General features: G+C 44.4%; 1 protein-coding gene across 4 annotated transcripts in view; it reads right to left on the bottom strand.

Annotated features, from left to right (window-relative positions):
- Window positions 1-1172: 1172 nt before the first annotated feature.
- BRD3 (bromodomain containing 3) overlaps window positions 1173-18999 on the bottom strand; it is a 46104-nt gene continuing 28277 nt past the window's right edge. For 2 of the 4 annotated variants that reach the window (XM_013945675.2, XM_067309264.1), the window contains 6 exons: window positions 12309-12437; window positions 11181-11372; window positions 10080-10315; window positions 9255-9547; window positions 7225-7383; window positions 1173-6698 (listed from right to left, as the gene is read on the bottom strand). In XM_013945675.2, the coding sequence (XP_013801129.1) occupies window positions 6583-6698; window positions 7225-7383; window positions 9255-9547; window positions 10080-10315; window positions 11181-11372; window positions 12309-12437 (1125 nt within the window). In that variant the 3' untranslated portion in view covers window positions 1173-6582. The remainder of the gene's footprint in view (window positions 6699-7224; window positions 7384-9254; window positions 9548-10079; window positions 10316-11180; window positions 11373-12308; window positions 12438-18999) is intronic. The other 2 variants (XM_013945676.2, XM_067309263.1) reach the window with 2 other exon arrangements.

Below are 18999 nucleotides of genomic sequence, written 5' to 3'. Positions count from 1 at the left end.
AAGCAGCGCAGTGTTGATGCACCAAGACATAACTCACTAGCAAATACTACAGAAAACATCCTACAAGGAAAAAGTGTAGGATTTGGGGTTATTTAGTGTAAAGGAAAGAGAGAGAGAGAGAGGACCTAGGAAGAATCCTCAACTACAGGAAAAGGCGGTTGCAAAGAGGAGGACTGACCCCTTTGCTATGCCTACGGTATTTCAGAGGTGTCACACGGTCACCTGCAAGAGGGGAGGCCAGGGTTTGCCTACAGCAAGGATGGCAAAGCAATGAGCCATTTGGGGAGAAAACCCTCCGCGGGAGACTTTGAAGGGACAGGCTGCACAAACATTTCCGTGGGGGCAGATACAGCAGAGTTAAACCGAGAGAACAGCTAAGTAAAACAGGGTTGCTGAAACCTTAGAGGGATCATGGCTTGTAAACCCAGCGAGCAGGAGCAGGGTTAGAGAGAGATTAACCCCCGGGGAGTCTGGCTGCCCTAACCCCTACCGCGCTAAGGAAACAGCTACGCACGGGCAAAAGCTAACACAGCCACGCCAAGGGGCATCCCCTCCTCCAGTGAGCAAAATAGGTTTTGGCCCCCATAGAGGAACTCGGAGCCCCTGCTGTGAACGCGATGGGCCACTGCAGCTCCTCATCGCTGCCCGCGGCAGGTATGGAAAGGCGAAGTGCATCTCCTGCACGTCTCCTCCGGCTGCCACCGCTGCCCGTGCCGGCAAGAAATTCTGCTTCCATCAGCTCTTGCTGCTTGAAAGTGGCTGTCATTAAACCTGGGTGAGATTTTCATCTCTTCTGTTTCAGCTGAACTTACCCGAGCCAGACTCGATTCCTACACGAGCTAAGGCCCCTCAGATCCCAGGCTTCGAGGACGGGGATCCCAGCCTTTTCTGGGCTGCGCCGGCGCGCTAGAGCGAGCTGAGCGCCGTGCGGCCGTGCCCCAGGCGCGTGCGCCACCAGCGCTCGCGGCAGCCTTGCAAGATGACTTCCAAATTATTTTAAGGCTCGTGACACCAGGACTCCTACTATATTTACGTTTGTCTCTTGGCACTAGTAGTCAAGCGATTGCTTAATCAAAGCCCTGTAAGGTTTCAACTGGAGCACATACAACATCGGAGAGAAAAGAAACGAAGAAAGGGAGAGGAGAGGGGAAAACACGGTATCAAACTGCACACACAAAACAATTTTTTTTTTTATTATGAAAACAAAACAAATGCCCCAGGACCAGGGTCCATGATTACCAGTAACATCAAAGATTACTTTCTAACTCTTTTTTTTAAATTCTGTTGTGTTTGAGGCTGGCAATTTGCAATAAACAAGCTAAACTACTTACATTGACGCATTTTTTTTTTCAGTAACTGACATTTACAGGAATATACTAGAAATGGCACTAAAAAGTTTTAAGAAAAAGAGTTACGGTAAATTTGCATGCACATCATACAGAAAAGTAACAGTTTTTTAAATATTAAAAACAAAAGGAAAAATAAAACAAAAATACAACAACGAATCTTTCTGGATTGGTTATGCCAGTATCAGGGATAAGTTCTAAGTGGCCTGTGTCAAATCCTAGCTGGTGGTTTGTTTATTTTTAAAAACGACATTTAAAAAGATATGCAAATACTATTTTTTTTTAAAAAAAGCATCTCATTGTTTTACAAGCAAGATAATGCTGCTAGTGTAATGAATCCTCGTCCTAAATTTATCTCCAACAACGCAGAGCTTGCCCACAGTTAGCCCTAGTGGTAACTGCCTGTGTTTGAGAACATGTATTTTAAAATCCAGTACTAAAAAGGTTGTGGTTTTTCTTTGTCATGCCCCAATCCCTTCCCCCTAGCTCCAACCCCGACTTTAAAAAACATCATTCCTTTCAAAACAAGGAAAAAAATTAAAAACTGGTCTAAGAGTCCCCGAAACAGAGAAAGAACTAGATTAGGTAACTGCAGTCTGGTTCTACCACATAGAGAACATGGAAAGAGACCTTGCTGGGTAACTAATTTGTGTGTGTGTGTGTGTACATAAATATATATATATATACACACACACACACGTGCTCGTGTATGTGGGTGTGTGTATCTATTACACTCACCCTCACAAACAACAGCTACGGAGCTCTGAAATATCAGTTCTACAGTTACAAACCCTGTCGGCAGGAAAGTTTAAAATCACATCAATACAAAACTGAAATTATCGTGTATAAACAACGTTTGGTTTGCGGAAAACTGTCGTACTCTACAGACTCCTTTAGCAGGCGAATGAGGGCGTGAAGCCGTGGGCTGCTGCTCTCCCGCTGGTCCCGCTGAGCCTACATCGGATGGTATGCAAGGAAACAGGCTGACCGTACAGGCAGGTACAACTTGACAAAGCTTTGACAGGTGCAGTAATGCCGGCTGATTGACGCTAGGTCCAGTCAGATTTTTGTCAAAACAGGAATTTGTCAGAAAAAGATTGTTTCCGTAGAACTATTTGCATGGATACATACGAAATCATACTGATTTCAGTGAAATCTCCCTTGGAAAACAAAGTGCAACTTTGTTCATTCAAGAAAAATTCTGCCATAAAATTTTCAAAAAATTTTTTAATTCTGAAGTTTAAAAATGTGATTTCAAATGTTATTTATATCACTTCAAAGTTACTTCATGACATCTGTGCTAACATGCCATGCAATACAAACTCAAATAAAGGTTCTGTTTTTTCAGTTTCCAACTCATTAAGGGCAGCTGCTACTTACTACGGACTGAAAACATCTCTTCTTTCCTGGAGACACTCTGATCTGACGACACAAGAGGCCCCACTACTGACATGTCGGGAGATAACGAAAGCTACAAACAATATGAAAATGAAAAAACCATAAGAACAACCTTTTGAAATGAAGAGTCACCATTTCTTTTCCCCTGAAACGAGTGTCACGCCAAGACGGATTTCTCTTGTGAACTGCTATTTAACGGGAAACACCTTTGCTTCCATGAAAACAAATGCAGAAACTTCCCACTGAAGGGAAGCCCAAGTCCCAGCTGGCTACGCCAAGGATGAGCGCGCTGTTGTTCTTCACGTCTCCATTGAATCCCCAAGCTAGGCCAGTTGGGCCACCTAAAGCGGGGACCCTCCTCCAGTGCAGAGGCCCCTTTCCACCACGCCGCGCCTCAGCCACAATCCTTCGACTCTACCTTTCCACCGCTCGCAGCGGGCGGTGGGAGAGACGTCCGAATCCTAGAGGAACACCTGCCCCCTCGCCACGGTCCCCGGCCCTGGCGCCAGCGGACGCAGCGCGCTGCAGAGGCAGGTCCCGGTCCCCGTCCCCGCACGGCGGCGATGCTGGCGAGAGCGGCTGCTATTGCTACGCCTGAGCCTCCCAACGGCTGCTGTTCTCCGCGCAGGAGCAAATTTCTTCCGGAGCAAACACCGCGTTAAGTCAACAGTATACCTCAGATTAACGCACACGGCAAAGGGTTTCAGCGGGGGGGGGAAAAAAATGGGAGCTTATTTATCCACTTTGTCATGGTATTGAATTAGTTGGTAATTATTTTAATTAAAATACTACTCAGTTTTGATAACGCAAGTCTCAGGTAACAGCAGAAACAAACCAACAAACCCCAAGCCTGTTTAAAAAAAAAAATTGTTAAGCTCTCATTAGGTGTATATTACATTTCCTCAAAGTAAATTCTGAAAATATATTACTAAGGGTCTGTCTAGGGAAGAATTTTAAGGGCAGAATTAAAAAAAAATATAGGAACTAAAAATTAACTCCATTTAGGGACTGTTAATGGAAAAGGAAAATCATTAATTTCAGTAAGAATCAGGATACCCTAGTTTATCCATTTTCAAATACTATGGGCAACCCGGCCTGCAAAGACTCAGCGGGCTCCTGCCGATGGGCCAAGCACCCCAGTGATTTCAGAGCGAGCTGGGGACGTCCAGCAACTCGGTGCCTCGAGGAGCAGAGCATCTCTGACTCATCCCTTAGCAGAACACGATAACACCCTTCTAGAGCAAGCTGCAGAGCGTGTTATTGTCACTGTACGGTTAAAAGACATGGGCAGAGCCGCATCAGCTGTACGAGACACGCACGTGACTATCCCCTGCTGCACACACCTTTCCTGAAACGCCCATCTTTGAAAGACGGATGTTTAAAGACTGGTGCAAGACTAAGCTCCTTGCCAGTCCCATGGCCTAGAGGTCCAGCTAGTAAAACCTCAGTGAACAGGCAAGGAGTGACTGGCAGCCGAATGCAGGTGCCATAAGAAGTGCAAACCATGGAGGGCCACCAGGCTGGCCCTTCACCTCCCCGCCTCGCGGAGGAACGGACACGCCAGACGGCACCCGGCCCAGCACGCGGGCTCCTTATCCCGGCTCGCGGAGGCTGAGCCAGCAACGGAGATCACGTGCCGGGACTTGCGAGTCCTCCAGGGCCATTCACATACATGAAAAATAAAAGCTGGGTGCAATCTCCAACTCCTTACGAAGGACAAGCATCACCATCGGGCCTCCAGCGCGCTGCTAGCAGAGACCTCAGCGGGATGAATTTTAGGGCTGCCGCAGGGTAGAGGCAGCCTTAGGGACCGGTGCTGGGAGCGGGAAAGGCATAGCTTTCTGTTAAACTCTGTATACATTTTTCTTTACAATAAAAAGTTAAAAAGTTAAGAATTTACAATAAATTTCTGCCCCTCAGATTACAAATTTTATATAATGATAGAACTGGTGTTTTCCTAAAACTGGATTAGAAAAGAAAAGAAGCCAACACTGTTCTATCAAAAAAAAAGAGAGAGGGATAGAAGACCTGTGGAAATATCACAGAGAAAATAATGTGCTGCATCAATTCTATCTACCTGTACTTCTCCCAAATCTGTACAAAACAGGAAAAAAGGGAGCTGAAGTGAAGAGAAGCAAAACCAAAAATGAATACACAAAACATGATAGAGCACCAGACACACAAATAGACTGGACTGTAGCACCTATAGGTAAAAAGTCCAATGTATTTAAATAATGTCTCAGATTTTTATTTGCTTTTTTGTTGGTTTTCTTAAATCTAGTTCAAACCACTTTAAAAAGTCTGCAATTCTGCTGCACTTCATAATGCAGCTTTGCTTTTGTTTGTTTTTTAAAAAGTTTTAAATGACCAATGGTATTAATAAATAAAGTACTTATATATACATGAAATTAGGGACAGTGAAAACGGAGTGTGTTGCAGCAGTGCAGGTCAAAACATTAGGCTGGACTCATAAAAAAATTGCTAGCCTTAAAAAAATTTTTTCTTCCTTTTTTCTCCCCTCTTTTTTTTCTTTTTTTCTTTTTATTATCATTATTATTATTATTATTATTATTATTGAGGTAAACGTTTCAGTGTCTGGAAACCTGCACCCTGTGTGACACAGAAGCAGCGTTCCCTTCCTAGGAGCTCATTGCTGATACAAAGATAAGGAAAAAAAACCCAAACAAAACCAACATCCCTCTCCAATTCCCCTGTCAGCTCAGCCTCAGCTGGAGCTCAAATGCTCCTTTATTTTAAGCCCAGACTGAGGTGTTTGTCATGGAGAAGGTACTTAAGCACATGTCTAATCACGAGCATGTGACTTGTCTTGGTCACTCTGCAGGGATTGCTCTTTGAGGTCCAGCTGAGAATTTTCAGCCAAAACATGTTTTTAATTAAAAAAAAAAAAAAAAAAAGCATTCATAGAGAGTGTCTTTTTCCTGGAAGTTATCTATTTTTTGTTAAAAACAACAATTCCGGGAAATCTGCGAGTGTCCCTCGCTCCCTTCTTCCCAACATTTCCCCAAGAAAAATGAAAATGTTGAGTGGAAAAACAAACAAACAAAAAAATGCAACCACTCCTATTGCTCACATGCTTAAAGTTAAGCTCATGCTTAAATACCTTCCTGAACAGGTGCCTATGCCCCTACCAAGTTAAAAAAAAAAACAAACAAAAAACATGTTAACAATCCACAGTACATGAGAATTTTTTTTCTTTTTTGTTTTTATGTAAAAAGATGATAGCATCTGACATTTTCATCACACTGTAGACTTTGAGATTAAAAATACTAGTGCTAATAACAAATACACCAACTAGTTCAAAAGCTAACATCTTTCAGATACAGTACCATTTTACAGAAATTTCTTTAAAAAAAGATTTTTTCCTTGTGTGAGCCAAGTGGGCTTATTAAAAGGGAACGTTTTGGGAGAGAGGGGAAGGGGTGGGAGGGAAATGTACTACAAACCTCACAGGACTTTCTAGTGATCTCTTGCTAAGAGCTCAAAGTTCTTCCATTTCCCACCAACCATCTTCAGTAAAAATGTATTTTAGAGACTTTAGGCAAAGGGAACTATTTGCCATAAAGTCTAGTCACACTCACGCACACACAAAGATCTTTGACCTATTAAAAGCACCCCCCCAAAAAAATGGAAGATACCTTTTGTAACACTGAATTAAAAAACAGAATAAAATGAAATCAGAGTGAGAACGAGAGAGAAAAAAGAAAAGGAAACCTGACCACCGTGGAACAAGAGCGGTATATTAACGCGAGAAGGGAACACTGCAGAGTACTGGTGAGGGTGATGTCCATTTTGTGTTTTGTCTGTAAGTGTCCATAAGTCACTCCGAATCGCTGCTGTCCGAACTGGAGCCGCTGGAGCTGCTGCTCCCCGACTCCGAGGAGCTGCTGCTGCTGAGCCGGGAGGGGCCTCCGGAGGGAGCGGAGCCGGATTTCTCTGCGGGGAAGAAGGCAGCGGAGCAGTTATTTGCAAGATCGTGAACTACCCACGGTTTGCTCCTCCGGCTCTGGCCCTCCGCAGACCGTGCCCGGGCACCTCCTGCCGCAGCCTCCGTCGGCCGCAGCTTGGTTCCTGCCTCCTTTCGGCACGGCAGCCTATTTCCCCACGGCTGTCGCTCGCTGGCCGGAGGCTTGCCCGAAGGCTTGCCCCCTCGCAGACAGAGCTGCCCTGCAAACGTTCGCTCAGCTGCAGCTCGCACTGCGACCTCGGGCACCCAGCAGCGACCCCCTCTGTGTCCACGCTGCAACGTTAAACTGGGGTAACTCTCACCGAGATAAACCCAAGGCTAGCGGAAGACAGTAATTTTGCCACAGTGACAAAAAAATTTTCTGGCTTCTGCTGCCTTTTTCTTCTTCCAAACTAGATTCTTCCGTCTGAAGTTTACCTGCATCTATCAATCCTTTGCTTCTGCCTACACACAACTCTTCAGGCATCATTAGAGCAGTAAAACCAGAACCATTACCTTTCTTTGCAGGTTTCTTGTTGTTGTTTAGCTGCCCGCTGACATCCTGTAACCGTTTTTCTAGTTCTTTCTTCTTTTCCTGAGCTAACTCTTCTTTAGACTTTGCTGCTTGCTTTTTTCCACTTGCAGCTGTGGAGGAGGAACGCATAATTTCTGAAACTGCATGGTTGCGGGGGAAAAAAAGAGTGGACATCACTATTTTACAGGGCATGTAAATCTGTGAGACCACTCTGCAGTGACACTGCAAAAGTCAAGTGACCACACAGCAACTACACATCCCAGATAAAAGACAACACGCAAAGTTGTCTAGATCATCCAATCACCATCATCCTGTAACATGCACTTTTTAAAAGAGACCTTCTGCAATGTATTTTAGAAGATAGAAATATCCGTGTAATAACCTTGTAGTTATGGGCTACTTACCAGCCAGTTATATGGTCAATAGTTACACATTTGTAATTACAGAATTGTTACATGGGTTTTCTGCCCTGTAAAATAAAGTGTCCCATTAAAGATTGTCAGAGGTAAGCATCTGCCATTAAAACTTAAGAAATCTTATACAAGAATAGAACGGTGTTTTGTTATGTTGCTTTAAATATAAAACAAAAACAAATTAAAAACCGACAGTAGCAAAAGCTAGCAGATGACAGGAACGTAGCTGTATCAGTTGCATTGGACATGGTAAGAAGTATCAACAATACTCTCATGCTTCTGAACAGAAGAAATCCCTCCAAGGAGGAGTAATTGAACACAGGCGTTGGGCCCAGCATCAGGAGCAAGACAGAGGCCTGACAGTCTGCCTGATCCAGCAAGCAAATACCTACATTTCTATGTACTGCTTTAAGTACTAATTAAAAAAAAGAAAATTTTTTTTTTTTGGAAAGCACACTTGAAGAGGTTGTGCCCCTGAACCCTGAGCATTTCAGTAAGCAGCAGCGAGCAGGGGAGTCCGGCTGTTGTCAGGTGTTAGCACAGTCTCTGCAGTCCGGACAAGGCCAGCCTGCCAGCGCGGGGTGTGCCAGTCGCAGAGGAGCGGGAGGACGTGCATCTGAGGTTATCTGCGTTACTCCAGGCTTTGGTTCCAAAATAAAAGAATGCTTTCCCATTCCTAACAACTCTGGAAAATCTTTTCCTGAACTATACCAGCAACAAAGGACTCCAGAAAAATCAAACCAGTCTATTAAAAAGTAAAAGGAAGGGTCAAAGTGTGACCTCTTCTTCGGCCTGCCTGCAAGGCGTGTGCTGATGAAACGGAGGTGCTCTGCGAGAGCTCTGAGTAGCTATCATGTTCTGCTTTTAACAGGATCACTCTCTTAACTGAGCAGTGGATGGACAGAGCCAGGACCACTTTCGGTAAGCAGCACACGACTGTTATGCAGCTGCAGCTAAATTCTCAAGGGGCTGCAACAATTCATACTCTTTGGGGATGAGGCACAGAGAAAAGCCTGTACCATATCCTTGCTGGCACATTAACATTTACTCTCTGATTTGACAGACACTGAGGATAATGTGGGATGTCCAGGCCATCTAGGAAGAGCAGTTTTGGAGCCAGCATGTAACTCAGACACTTACATCCAGAACTCACACATTACCCAGGTGACTTTGTGCAAGTCATTTATTCCCTTGGTGCTCTGGATTCCAACCCTGCTTTTTATTTCCTTCCTAATTAGGAGATAAAGCTATTCAGGATAAGAAACTGATCCTTCCAGGTGCGTGCATATAACACCTAACAGAATGAGACTGAAACCTCTGTCAGTGCCTTCCAGACTCTAGATAAGCAATAAAGAAATCACACAGGTCTTGCAGAGGAACAGAGTAGTCCCTCCAGGTCTCCATAGGATGACATCATGGGAAGAAAGAAAGAAAAAACAGAAAGTTTCTGCGTATTTTCTTTGGGAGAAAAGAATCTCTAAAAATCCCTGTCATCACATACCCAACAGCTGGATAAGAGAATCCCAACACACATGCCCGGACTCCAAAGCTGAGCCCAAGAGCTGGTGGGGGAACACATGCCCCAGGAGGTAACTTACAAAATGGTTTCCTTTGTTTTTTCTGTAAACAAGATTTCACGTATCTCTCCAGTTCTCGTAAAGTTGTGGGCTTCAATGTTTCAAAATCTATTTCTATCTCATCGGGGTTGGAGTCCCTGAGGGAAGGTTCCCGTGACTGGATGATGTGCACCACCCTGCCCAGCTTCTCTCCAGGCAGGCGGTTGATGTCCAAGCTGAGCTGTCGTTTCTCATCATAGGTCATGGGCAGACCTTCCTCCTCCTCGTCGGAATCATAGGTTGCAGACGCCTGTTTGCCTCCTTTCTTGGGCTGCCTAGGGGGTTGGCAAGCATGGAAACATTCATGGGTATACAGGAGCAATGAACTCTCTTCTACTCCCCTTGTAACGAACATCCCCATGCTTTCGACTTTGAACCTCTAGCCAGATGGTTTGAACAGTACCAGGACTTCTGAAAGAGTTCAGAAATCTGAGATCAGCTGTTCCCTTCCTATTATATTTTGGCCCTCCAAGGCATGACAAGAAGCCCAAGTAGCAGCAGGGGGGTAGCAATGAAATGGCATGTTCTTGCTGGCTGGGCAAAAGGCAAAAAGCAAAACCTTATTTCAGAATCCCTGCCTGATCACTCTCAGAGTCGTACAGTGGAAATATGATGGCTCCACTGCCAGCTCTAATTTAAAAACTCCCTGGAGATGCCTGGGAATGGGGACGCTATTCAGTAGTGAGTTAACTGCTCTGACAACTGAGCTTCACCAGGGAATTCAATGGAAAGAGGAGGGATAGGAGAACAGGGCTGAAAGCTCTTGGCATTCCCACCTGAGGCACCTAACAGGAGGCAAGCTCTCACCTGTTAGCTGTGGTCGTGCTGTTTGCTTTTTTAGCTGGGGCTTTCTTCTGCTGGGTTTGTTTTGGTGGTTGAGCAACCTTGGGTTTCTTCTCCTCCTCACTTTTTACTTTGTGCTTCTCTTTTTCCTTCTCTTTGTCTTTCTTTTTCTTCTCTTTTTCTTTCTTCTCCTTTTTTTTCTTTGGTTTGTTCACCGGTGCTTGTGACAATGCAGCTAGCTGCTCGTGGACAGCTTTTAGCTGGTGGAGAATAATGAAAAAAATGTCAGACTTCAAGGTAAAGATAACTAATGCCTCCACCTCCTGATACCCTTCCTCTGCATTCCACACAAGTATATCCCAAAGTTAGTGATCAAGCACAATCTACTGATTGAACTCAGGCAACTTTGCTTGATTTGAAATCGTTCTTTAGTACAAGTCTGCAGAAGTTGACTCCCAAGTGAAAACTTAACTCTTAATTTTTATTCGCCCCTGAAAAATGAGTTAACATAGCTTTATCTAGAGTACCAATAACCTGCACTCCAGAATCCTGGGTTCTCTTCTCAGCTCTCCTACTGGCTTGCTTTGAGACACCGGGTAAGAAATTTTATTAACATTTTGTCATATTACAGTAGCAGATACAAACACTACCACATTTAGCATTGTACATCTGCATAATAAGAAAGCCCCTGGCTTATGGGTTGACAATCACAACAGTCAGAACAGCTCAGTTTCATAGCTAGGGAACAGGGGGACAATAGGCCACAGGAAACTTGTGGCAGATTTTGTTGTGCCTGAACTCTCTCACACAAAATGGGTCTCAGTTCTTCCCAGATCCCTTGTACTCTGTGCACCTTCATTCATGACAGCTGAGTACTTTGGGATCCCAGAAGGAAGCACAGAGCATCAACACTAAGAACAGTTATGCCAAAGAAAGTTAACACAATGTCAAAAATATGCATTTTTCATATCTGAGAGTTTTTTCCTTGAGCTGGCAGAAGGGGAGATCGCTCTGCTGCATCCCAGCATGGATGGGTTTTTAAGAACAAAATTAGACACTTCTTCCTGCTAAGTTCTTTCTACCACCCAGGCATGCATACACAGACACACAGCTTGGCCATTTTACCTGCTCCTGGAGCTCTGCTAGCCGAGTCGCTCGCTCTTCTTCCGAGTCAGAGCTATCCGAGTCGGAGGAGCTTTCCTCGCTGCTGTGACTGCTCTCTGTGCTTTTGCTCACCACTGGTGCTGTTGGGGGAGGCGCAGGTGGGGTCTCTGCAGGCTCATCAGGCATCTTTGCAAACCTCATCTCAAAGACATCCTACAAAAAGGGGAAAAAAACTGTTGACAAGAGCAGCCTCAGCCAGAACATCCTCACTCTGGCTTTTAAAACATACCAGGCACCACACCATGGGTAAGGGTCTTACTTTGTTGGGCAAGGTGCTGTACAAATAAATAATGAAGATAAGCGCTCTAGAGCAGGGGTTGAAATCATCATGGTAAGAGATGATTCCTCCTCTCTTGAAGGAGGAAATGAAAGGCTTGCAGTGGGTTAGAACTAGACTCAAAGTTTTCTGAATCTCCCTCTGAGATCCATTTTTGGATGGGAAGGTTGTGGGAGGGTGACAGGCTCTGCCTCCTGGGAAGCTTCTACATTTTCCGTGCAGTGGCTACTGCCAAAGACAGGCATGGGACTAAACGGATCCTAGGCTTGATCCATTCTGGCATTTCTAACACGCTTCCCTCTGGGTTTGCTTCGCTTTCCGCTGCTCCTCTGCTCAGTGCTGAGAGATCCCTGAGCTAGTCTTTAGCTCTTGCACAACGGTCAGGCAGGAATCCAGCCTTCAGATGCCGACAGCACAGCTGGCCTCAATGCCAGAATACCCTACCAACAGGCTCAGGCACTGGCTCCAGGATTGTGCGTGGCTGGCACTGTTTTCATTCCGCACAATTTCTTCCAGCTCTAAGGTGTGTGTACAGAGGAGTAGATTCTGTAAGCCCAAGGAAATTCTCCTATTACTTTACACAGCAACAATTAAAACATTTTTTGAGCAGAACATGGCTTGCGGCCATGCCATGCAAAGAGCACTGTGGTTCTGCAGCAGAGAGCATCTATTGGGGTTCTTTCCAAGGACTGGAGGAACCACAGGCTCTCCCTTGCTGGTGCCGAGGACAGATCCATGCTCAGATCTCCAAACAGTCCCCCTTACAGCTGAACTAAGGGTACTCTGAAAGATGCATCTGCCAACATCTTTACCTGGAGCTTCCTGGCCATGGCTACCACTTCGTGGTCTGGAGGATTGTACTTGTAACAATTAGAGAACATTAACCGAATATCTGCCGCAAAACCTTGTGCGTCCTGGTATTCTCGACTGTCCATTTTTTTCTGCAAACAAACAAGCCAAAGGGAAAGGTGAGAAAAAGCCGTAAGCAAAAGGCATTTGTAGCAACTACACGGAGGCATGAACATCATGCAGAGAACTCAAAACAGCTTTGAAAAAAAAAAAATCACATTTGTCTGAGAGAACAGTAGTTAGAAAAAATCTAAAATGATAAAAACCAGGGTTTGCTGGCTCAGAAACTAATGTAAGCAAGGAACATGGATGAGAAGAGCGGAAGTCAACAACCAACCAATTACAATTATACGAGTGCCTTACATGCATATTTCTACGTGATTTTTTTTCCCCCACACTTCTGTAGATCTGAAAGGGCAGAAAAGATCATGACCATCCACTCTGACCTCCTGCTAATACAGGGCATGAATTTCGCTTGGTGATTCCTACAGCACTTACAGTTAAGCTACAGCATCCACTCACGATTTAAAAAGTTCAACTGAGAGAATGGATACAGAATTCACCCTTTAGGAATCTGTTCCTAATGTTATTTGGTAATGCAGTGAGGACAAATATCAGGAGTTAAGTATTCGCACCTGGTTTCTTTCTCCTATTTTTCCAGCTCTCACTTTCATCCATTGCACTTGCTGTTTGGGACTGAATGACTTGGGTTTACAGAACAGTTTACAGCATTCCCAGAGCTTAATTGATTTTATGCATATATTACTACTATGCATAAAACCTTAACTTTGATTACTCCTACCAAAAGGGAATTAAAAAAAAAAAGCTAACACTAGATTTCATTTGCATTTGAAAGTTCTGGGTTTAAAGAAATACTCTATTTGCCAAGCATTTGCAGGCCTCCCTTTTGCATCTCTGCTGCACCTGTATCCCTCAGAGAAGTGAAGGAGCTGCCTGGCAGACAGGCTGCAGATGTCTCCAGGGCAGAGAAGGGGTGCTGGGGTCTGTAACCCAGACTAGATGTCTCAACACGAGCAAAATTCCCTTTCATTCAGTGGAAGCTAGAGATCACAGAACAGTTGATATAAAGGTCCTTTCCAACCTCATCTAGTCCGAACCCCCCGCTCCAGCAGGGTCACCTAGAGTAGGTTGCTCAGGACCATGCCCAGACAGCTTTTGATTATCTCCAAGGATGGAGATTCCACAACCTCTCTGGGCAACCTGTTCCAGTGCTCAGTCACAGTAAAAAAGATTTTCCTTATGTTGTATTTCACAGCTACATGTTAGACCTTGTAACTACCTTAAGAGTATTGAAATGGCTCCCAGAAGTGCTTTTGTTCTGAAGAATGGGGCAGAATTTCACCTCCAGCGAGGTAGCTGCAGCGGGACCTGCACGCAGGGTGATAACATTTCTGCAGCGTTCCCTGCTGGGCTGCAGCCAAACTGCTGTCAAACTTCTGTCATGAGACCTCGTTCTCTTGGCGAAAAGCTAGAAGAAAGAGCTGGAGCTCAGAGCTGCAGCACAGAGATGGAAGGGGAAATAGATTTGTGCTCCTCCAGTCTGAAGGAGAGCTGGCCTTGTTTGAAAAGCGCTTCAGGCCAATTCCAAAGCAAAACGGTATGTTCAAAAGAAAGGGACCATTTATTTTAAAATACGTCTTATTGCATGAAAGGCTTTTTTGATGCGCTTGTATTTGTTTGGCATGCTCAATGGCTGATTATAGCCTACCAAGTACATTTCAGTGTCTGAGGCTTCACTTGCATCCAAAACCAATGTTTTTTTTCTAGCCCCAAAGCATTTTAATCTGTGGATTTTTTTTTTTTGTTTTCTTGTAAAGAAAAATTAACTTGACAAAAGAAAGAAAAGAGTTTAAACTGATGGAGTGGAATATCTCTGGGTGACAAATTCACTTTGAGATACTCAGCTGCTTAAAAAATTAGGTTGCATTTACAATTGCAAGTCAGAGAGTCATGAACAGCAGGACTGGAAGAGGCGCTGGGAGGCCTGCTAGGCCATGTTCTGCCCCATGCAACTTCTACCACAGCAATCTCATTTTTCACTCAGCAATCAATTCTATTGTTTAAAAAATCATTAATGTTCAGGAGTTTGTTTCCTAGCATATAACACAACTCTTACTCTAAGGTATGTCCTGCCCTGTACACGGTGGATGCAGAGAAAACTTGTTGTCTCCCCTTTTACAGCAATCTTTTTATGTTTGAAGACCTAACATGTCTCCCTTCCTTCTTCTCAAGACTAAACCACCTCAGTTCCATCAAACCGTCCTCAAAAAGCACGATTTCTGAACCAGCCACCGCACTCCCCAGGACTCTTAACAAGGAAGTTGAATCCAAGTGATTTGTCATTCAATGTCCACATTACGGCTTTCTAGTCCCTGTCCCATAATTCCAGCATATTTTTAAATTCAGGGTTTCAGGACAGGAGGCCGGGGCAGCCATGCGGCATGGCTTGCAGGCAGTAGGGCAGGTGCTGATGAGGGCTAGGGCCAAATAGTTCGAATGACCGCAGCAGAGAAAACACTCTCTCCATCAGTTAGGGAGGACTCAGCCTGATTTCTGGGGGCCTAATTGCACCTTACAGAAACTGCCTCAACAAGAAGAGCTGCTTTGTGAAGCCCCTTTTCTATTACCTCAGAAACCCTCTAGAATAGGCGTAATTAAAGAAATCTTTAAGAATTCCCTGAAAGAATGTCTCCTTACTTTAAAAACCCCAGACTCAGCTGCTCTGAAACCACAGCAATTCATTGCAAGAAAATTAACTGACTAGCATATTTATATCCCCTGAGGTAGTACTTTATTCCAAAAGTAAACACTTCATACAAATCCTCTTACACAGTGAGGACTATTGCTTGCTCACCACTGCATAAATAAAAGGCAGAGACATCTGTATTGCTGCTGCTGTGACCCAAAAGCCAGAGGAAAGAGCTGGAAGAGATGCTCTGAGCTGCACCTTGGCGTACGACAGTCGGTCCCTGGCTGCCCTTGCTCAGGGCAGAAGTGCAATGCTGCTAGAGCAGCCAGGTTCACAGCAAGCGTCGCACCTACCAAGGGGAAATAAGGCTGCTGCCTCGGAGTACTTACAGGGCAATCCATGCCTGTCTCCCTCTCTCCCCCTGCTTTTATCCTTTCCTCTCCCTACTCCAAACAGTTCTGCTCTTTTTTCTCACCTCTGTGATGACTATCAGAGCACTTATGTGGAGCTGTGCTCACTGATGACAAACCTCTGGAGACTTCTCCCTCAGTCCTAGCTCCAGCACGGTGCTTCGTCGCACCCCTTCATTCCCTGCTGCAAGAAGCCCACAGTTCAGCTATAGCTCCTCAACCTCTCACCTGCCACAGACAGTCATGACCACCAACCTGGCTCCTCCACCACGCACTTGGAGAAAACAATCTCCAAATCCTTCTGCAGCACACCTTTGCTTGCTGCACAGCTCGAGTAAAATGCTCCTACACGAGGGACATTCCCTGAAGAAAAAAAATCAAACCTCATATAACCAGAGAACTAAAGTGACAAGCGGCAGGCATTGTGGAATCTATTTTAGCTACAGTAATGTTTATGTTTAACTTTCTTACATAATTCATTCAAGATTAGTTTGAAGGCCATTAGTGGTACCACTTTACCACAACCTTTGTCACTTGTGCATAATTAAATCTAAAACCGTTCAGAGCCATAGAGAAAGCCACCTCACACTGGAGAATTACACTGCCTACAAATGGCAGGTTTCTGTTCCATGCACTTAATATATTATATACTGCATCTCAGAGAAGTCATGCTATTATCTACAGGCCAAGAGCAAAAGATAATAAAACTCTTCATAAAAAAACAGTACCAGACAGCACTTCAAACAAGTTTATTAAGAAAAATTCTACCATGTGGAAAGACTCTACTGGGTCTGCCACTAATTTGTCACCAGCTTTCTGTCCTATGCTGCTAAAGTACAGAAGGAGAATATCAACCACACTTGCAGAAAAAGTGCAATCGGAGATCTATGCTTTTAAAAAGAGTAAAATTAGGACTATAAAGAGATTCAAGTGTGAAGAAGGCGTCAATCCAAGGAATCACAGCACTGCACGTAGATTCTGCAGAATACAGCACAGAATCCTTTCCAAAGAGAAGCCACCAAACCACGTCTCAAAAATACATTATTCATATGCACGTTCCTCTGTTAGAACAAATGTAAACTTGATCTCAGCAGCTTTTAGCTTTTGCAATTTTCATATTGTCTTTGCAATTGCTGATAGGGATGGTGTATATTTCCTGCTCCTCACTTTCCTTTTAGCCATAAAATCCTAGAGCAGTGTAACTTAGAGGAAAGGAAAACAGGATGCAGAAGGCATAGATGGACAACACAGCTTGAGGGCCTTCAGTTACTGGGAGGCAACTTCTCCTTCAGATTGTTGTGCCAAGTGCATATCCTATGTTATGTGATTATAATATAGCTGGAGCTTGGTCTTAGAGTCCCAAGTGGACCATGACTGGAGAACTGCCTTGCTAATAGCAAAATCCATTGCAGAAATCTCCATGACAGTGTAACACATGCACAGAAATCCAGGCAGGTGCCTTGATAATTGTAAGCGTTAAGGTGATGTGCGAGGACAGGTCTGATCTGGGATCTGGTGGAACAGCAGAAGGGCCTCAGGCTAGAATATGGCCCATACTTTCATTTCCTCTTCAAGACAGGTGTAAAACCCTTCAAAAGATACATAGTTCTCATGTCCTCAGTTGTACGAAGAGCTGAAAAATTCTGCAACTCCAAAGGGAAAGTCCTCTGTGTGTTTGATACCTGCCTGTGAAAGTCAGAACCAAAACATCTCATGGCCTGTGGCAACTACTGTGGCTGTGCATTAAGAAGCATGAAATGAAGTCTTGGGTTACCAACTGTCCTTACCAACAGTGCATGATCTTCTCAGTTCTGCTGGCAGTCTGTCAGTAAGTGATGTGAAACTTCAAGGAGTAGTAATAGCAACTCATAAGAGTAGCTAGCAGAAGGGTATGATTCCTTTCCTACCAATCCCAGTCTTTTCAGAACATTGTTTCTAGGGTCCTACTGAAACTACCTGATCTTTTTCTCAGCAGCAGAGACTAAAGATATGTTGGGAAAGTGTAAAACAACGTTATTAACGTGGAAGTCATTGTGATACCGTTTGTGTGCCTGCAGTAACTGGTCTCTGTCATTCTTGCAGGAGACCTTACCGCATTGAGAGTGAGGGCTCCCCTATTAAACACACATTGCTGCATATTATCTATGATTGGGCTCCTCAGTAGCCTTTACAGGAATTTGCAGAGCTTGGGTTGCCTACCTTACAAGGTCCTTCAAGGCTCTAAAGCTGTCCAAGTTTGGGCTGAAGGGGGACACCACAGGCTAGGACAAGGTAGCTCCTCTATCATGGAAGTCACATCCTGGAAATGACTTCTCCATGGCAAGGTAAGTCCTCTCCTTCCAGAGGGAAAGACCTGAACATAGATCAGGGAGAGGCATGCAATGATGAAGCCACTAAAAATCAGATCTGGAACATTATGACCTGCCCTGGAGTAACTCAACTGCCAGCACAGCCATATTAAGAAAAAAAATACCACTGAGTTGCAAAGGAGATACAAAATAGCAGCTTACATGTGCAATACAGCCCTGCAAAGAGGACTTCTCTGGTACAAGCAATAGGATATGAAGAGGTAGGTGGTTTCAGAGCTGACGGAGGAGTCTGATGAAAGAAGTTCATTAGCTGTACTGGCAAATATGTAAGCGCAGCTGGTTCCTTAACTGGATCTGGTAGAGCAGATGAATCCACAACTAGGTGCTGACAGAGTTAGTACAGTCTTATTTCAGTTGGACTACGAAGTTGCTCAGTGCTTTGGACTAAAATGGTATCAGCAGAAATGTTACACTGGTGCAGACAAAATGACAGCAGGTTGCTGAAGGTACAGTAAGCTTCTACAGAGAAGTTACAGTATTAAATTGCTGATGCCTGAGCAGAAATTGGTGTGGTAATACTGGATCTAACATGAGCAGCCAGGAGAAGAGATGCTGAGGGGTAGCTCAGGTGCTTATCTTAAGGATATCCTGGGCTTGTCCAGATTGTCAAAAGTCCATCTTGAATCAAGGTGACTAAGAACTGAGGAACAGCAAGATATTCAGTCCTCTATCCCTTGACACAGAGCTCAAAGAAAGGCTTACATGTGCTGAGTGAGCACCCTCAGGCAAAAAGTTATCCTGGCTCGAGCACTTGAGGTTCATTCTCTTATCCATTAAGGAATGTGTATATGGCACTAGAATTTGTGCAGAAAAAGGATCTGGGTTCCACAATATCCCTGAACAAAGCCTTGATGAAGTCAATGGAAATATCAGCTTTGACAGAGTCAGGTTTTCACTCCCAAGGTCTGTAGGGGGTGATCTAGCAGGCTGCGAGGTATCTCTGGAGAGACCCACAGCATTCAGTGAAGTCAAGGAGATGTGAATGAGCTGAGAATAGGTCTGTAAGGATGAGGTTCACCAGCAGTCCCACTGAAATCAGTTCAATAACTGAGTGAGTTGATCTGGAATGTGGCCATCTAATGACTTGTTTTCACAGGACTAGTAGAGAAAAGGCTATCAATAACTGTCCGTCCCTCTAATCCAATAATGAAAAGAGCAATTGCAC

Source organism: Apteryx mantelli, chromosome 21 (assembly GCF_036417845.1).
Source record: "Apteryx mantelli isolate bAptMan1 chromosome 21, bAptMan1.hap1, whole genome shotgun sequence".
NCBI classification, from domain to species: Eukaryota; Metazoa; Chordata; class Aves; order Apterygiformes; family Apterygidae; genus Apteryx; species Apteryx mantelli.
The sequence above is the reverse complement of the archived record's forward strand: the minus strand, read 5'-3'. Positions and strand labels throughout refer to the sequence as shown.